Below are 4,625 nucleotides of genomic sequence, written 5' to 3' on the forward strand. Positions count from 1 at the left end.
AAAAACACCAAAAAAAAAAAAAACAAAAAAAAGAAGCATAATCTGATGTCTTGTCCTATGTGAGATAAGGAAAGTCAAACTGCATGTTTATTAGGGAAAAAAAATGACAAAAAACCCCCAAAACTGAAACAAACCAAAAAGAAAGAAAAAACTCAAGGGAGACTTTGTAGGAACAGTGAAGTAGTGCATAAGTCCAGGCTTTCTCCCCTTTGCTTTCCTGCCAGCACCACTTCTGCCTGTTAGTTTGTTTTGTTAAGGTGCTTCAGGTCCTGCGTGATCTTCAAGCTAAGTGGCGACCTCAAGTACTGCTTCTGTGTTGTTGCTTCCCCTCCCAAACCGTGCTGACCATCGGGCAGATGTTTCTCCCCTGGACCCACAGAGGTGGTGCACCTGTTTCCTTCAGCACTCATCTTCTTGGTATATTTGTTCATCCAGTTCCTGGGATTCAAGGTGCTCGAGGCGGTCTGTCCGGCCACTCATGATCTCATCTGGGGTCTTCATGAACCTGCAAAACAGAGAAACCAGCGCATTTCTCAGGGGTCTCAGCTTTTATCTTCACCAAGTTGTTGAGACCCCTGAGCTCTAAAGCTCCCAAGATAAGCTTTGCTGTTTCCTCCCAAAGCCTTAGTATTTCCCAGCTTCTCCCCAGGTGTCTTCCCTCCTGCATACCTTGAAAGGAAACAAAAAAATCACTGGCATTTACCCCAGCTTCTTGAAAGCCCAAATCTGAACCAAACCCCATAGTCTTTTCCAAAGAATGATATTTATTTCTTCTGCCTCATATTGTCTGCTGTTGTCATGTCAGATGACAGCTTGGCCCAGGTACACTCATGTGTGGTGTCTGGTGACAGAGACATGGAAAGTGTTTATGATCAGCATATTTCAAAGCACAAGCCCTTGCAAGGTGTGGGGAGGCACAGGGCTACAGGCCTGCGTGTAGGTGAGTGAGAAGAACACAAAACACCAAAGGAACAGAGGGGGAAAAAGCCGAAGTCCAAATCAGAACAAGTTCCAGGAAATGGAAAAAGCCCTGAAGGTAAAAGGTTTTGGGCTGGGGAACTGTAAGCAAAGACAGTCTCTTCCTCTGTGATTGTAGCAAGCGTGACTGCAGTGAGGCAGCATCCTCTGTGATGAATGCCGTGGCTCCCAGCACCAATGTCTCAAGGCAGTTAAGTCTGCAGGGTGCTGGAGACAGAAACTGCCTCTGGGGAGGCATGGCAGCAGCAGGAAATGAGAAAGGACACACACCAGCCTGCAGTTTAAGTCTGCAGTCTTGGTTTTTGCCAGGATGCTTTTGTATACTACTGCACAGAGGTAGCTCTGCTTTTTCGTTTTCAATTTAGTGGTGTAGGAAGAGAGAGTGGCACAGGAAGGATGAAATCCTGGTTTCAACACAAATCAGTTTCCCAACTCCCAAGCACTTCTGGAGAAATTAGGATGAAAGATATTTATGCTGGAAGTAGTACAAAATTTCACAGTCTTTCATTAACAACATGCTGGTTAACATGCAGCAGTATGAAATGTGTTAATCGTAAGAGCTGATTTTACTTCAGGTTGATGATATGCTCCGTATCCTTGCCCCAGTGAAAACAAAAGCAACCAACAGGAGCCTTGTTACTATCACTGACCCAGAGTGCTCACTGCTGGAGCCTCTCAGCAAACACACAGCATAGCCTGGAACTAACCTTTTGCCATCCCTTCTAATTTTGGAAATCATGTGCATATATGCATTTAGGAAAAAAAAGAAAGGGCTATGACTCACTGCTGTGTGACTGCTGGAAAAATGCTGCTGCTACAAACGGTGTTACGGTGGTGAAAAACTTGTATGCAGGAGTGGTGAATCAGTGCCTGGCTACACACTGAAAATGCACCAAAGCCCACAGCCAGACTGTGCCCTGAGTTAAACCCTGTGACTGTCTTGTTGATCTTGCACAAGGATGAAATGAAAACACAGAGGGGTCCCACTGCCCTCCTCTCCATGTGGGGCATGGGCCAATGTAAGCTGTACCACAGGACTTTGGGTATTCCTTCTGGTCTGTGCTTTAAGTCACATCGAGGAAACCACAGTGTGGGTATTTCTAATAGCATTTGATTACATTAAAAAAAACGCAGACAAACACAACCCAACCCAGAACTGCATGAAAATTAAGAAACACTAGCTGTGACCTATTTTGTTGCAGAAGACAGCCAGCCAACCTATTAGAAATCCTTTTCTGACTCCATCTTACTTAAAGCTCCATACAGATATCTGCAGATGACAACAGCCTGCACATTAAAGTCACATTTCCTATTACTTCTGTGCTTGCGAGGAATAGCCAAGGAAGGCACATTAATGACTTGATTTTTTGCAGCTGTTCTTTTGCTCTTCAGATATAAATAGGTCTAAGAAAACAACATCAAAAAGTTTTTATTGGGAATTGTGCAAAGAAATGTTTTGCAGGGGTTTTTTTCCCAGTTTCCAAAGGAAATGAAGTTTCGTGTTTTATGCTCTCTGGTGACCTTTGAATCTGTTGGTCAGTTTGGCCAAGTCTTACAGAGGAACTGTGGTCTCCAAGGGCATTAAGTTACAATGGTTTTGAGAAAATAGGCAGCCTGGTTGAGAAGAGATGGACTCCTGTTTTGTGCATGTTCCCACTGAAGGGAAAGCTTCAAGAGAAGCACATTCCCTGTTCAGCATCAGAAATTCCCCCAGAGCAATGCAGTCTTCATACAAGGCCACAGAGATACAGGTACCCTTGGTACTGATGAAGCAACCTTGTTTTAACCTTCCACAGGAAAAATAAGTTACAATCGAGCACTTGATTTTGCCCATGACCGCTTCTGTCCTTCACTCTCCTTCCCACATCTATGTTTCCTTCTAAGAGCTAACACAAACAAGTCATTCCACAGAACCCTTTTCAGCTGAAGATAGTTTGAGTGCTAATGCAGTTCTGTTAGCTATTTAAGAAAACAAATTCTAAGATTGCCTTCCTACTGATATAATTTCCAAGCACACTACTAGATCCAGGCCACTGACAGCAAAGCAGTCTTTGGTCTGAGTTCAGTGCTCTGAGGGTCAGACATGCACTAGGATTTGCTGGTGTTGTCAGAAGAGAACAGGAGTGCTCTCACTCTGTGCCATCTGCACTCAAGTTTGTACAAGTAGCTCCCTGCTTTAATGCTGTTTCAGCCCCTATTTCCTAAATTATTGGTTGTATCATCCAATCCGATGCGTTGGGTTTTATGAACAGCTCTGGCAGCTCCCTCTCTTCCTTGAAGGCAGCACCAAAGATGTGGTCATCAAGTGCTTCTCTTCTGCAGTGCCCTTGAGGAAATGCCTGATCCCTGCTTAGCTTTCACTGGCAGCTGTGTTTGAGAAGTCCATTTGGAGTGGGTTTTCCAGCAGCTTGGCTGAATCATTTATCTAAGGTCTTAAACAAGACCTTAGATAAACGGCACAGCCTGCGTGAAGCAGTGAAAAGACTTCTGTTGTCTCCATTGATCACTGAGACAGGCCTGTGTTTTTGTAAACTGGTGTGGCTGCCTTGAAAGCTGGGAAGCAGTGCTCTAGACTGCTTTTACAAATGTATGGCCATTGTCAGCTGTGTTATAACTGTGGCAACGAGATATCCCACACAATTCCATCCTCCATCCTCAAAAACTAATTGTCTGTAGAAAGGAATGGCAAAGAAAGAAAATTACCTGAACAAAAGCCTTTGTCCTGGCTCTTTCCGGATAATATTTAGTTTGTAGTAGTGGCGTAGGGCTCTGGACATTTTCTCGTAAGTCATATTTGTTCTGTTCTGTTTTTTTCAAAAGAAAAAAGAAAAAAGTGGTGAGATGATTCATTAAAATCTTCCTAAGCCCCAAAATGAGTTGCAGAACTATCACAGCTACCTAAAGGAACCAAGACAGTTCAAGAAATTACATGTACCATTTTTTGCTGTTTGCAGGCCTGTTCTGCCCCCACAGCCCTCATCACCAAATTTTTGTGGGTCTCTTTCCACTCACAGCAATTTCAGCAAGGAGTCTAACAAAAATTCCAAGTGAGGTTTTTCTACAGTTTCTTGGAACACAGATAACAAAAGAATTAACTACAAGAGGAGACATTAGGTGGAGGGAGATGCTCATGCCAAGTGGGATGTGACAGGCCTGTTCTTAATGAAAACACCTTTTGTAAAAGTCTAGGAGTAGTGGCTAATAGGCTGAATCTGTCAGCAATCCCTGCTTAGAGCACTGTTCCTCTGGGATTCCCCTGCATTAACTAGTTAATGCTCACAGAGCACTGTGAGGACTGACAGCCTGTTTCTCCTCTTCTTACACAGGTGTAAATCAAGAAGCCAGCTGGGTTGTACATCTGGTTCTGTGACAGATCCTTCCCTTCATTCTGGGAGCTGTTGGCCCCAAAGGCCATGGCCAGAGCGTTGAGGTATGAGATGATTCATCAAAACCTTCCCAAGCTCCCAGACGACATGGCCCTGCTGAAGCTGAGTGTCACAAGGCAGAAGTGATGGGCACTGGCAGAGCTGTATGTGGGCAGCCCCCTAAGTACTGACTTGGAACAGCAGGATCAGCCCCTTAGGCTATGTCTACACTAAGAGCATTTTTCTGGTCCGAGGAGCAGTGGCTGCTGCCTGGCTGGCACT

General features: G+C 44.5%; 1 protein-coding gene across 1 annotated transcript in view; it reads right to left on the reverse strand.

Annotated features, from left to right (window-relative positions):
- Positions 1 to 46: 46 nt before the first annotated feature.
- The window catches only part of ETV6 (ETS variant 6), an 84,086-nt gene continuing 79,507 nt past the window's right edge, over positions 47 to 4,625 (reverse strand). Inside the window, exons 7-8 of the mRNA XM_017730530.1 lie at positions 3,682 to 3,782; positions 47 to 505 (exon numbers count right to left, since the gene is read on the reverse strand). Of these exons, the coding sequence (XP_017586019.1) occupies positions 400 to 505; positions 3,682 to 3,782 (207 nt within the window). The 3' untranslated portion in view covers positions 47 to 399. The remainder of the gene's footprint in view (positions 506 to 3,681; positions 3,783 to 4,625) is intronic.

This window comes from Corvus brachyrhynchos, unplaced genomic scaffold (genome assembly GCF_000691975.1).
Source record: "Corvus brachyrhynchos isolate BGI_N302 unplaced genomic scaffold, ASM69197v1 scaffold523, whole genome shotgun sequence".
In the NCBI taxonomy this organism is placed as follows: domain Eukaryota; kingdom Metazoa; phylum Chordata; class Aves; order Passeriformes; family Corvidae; genus Corvus; species Corvus brachyrhynchos.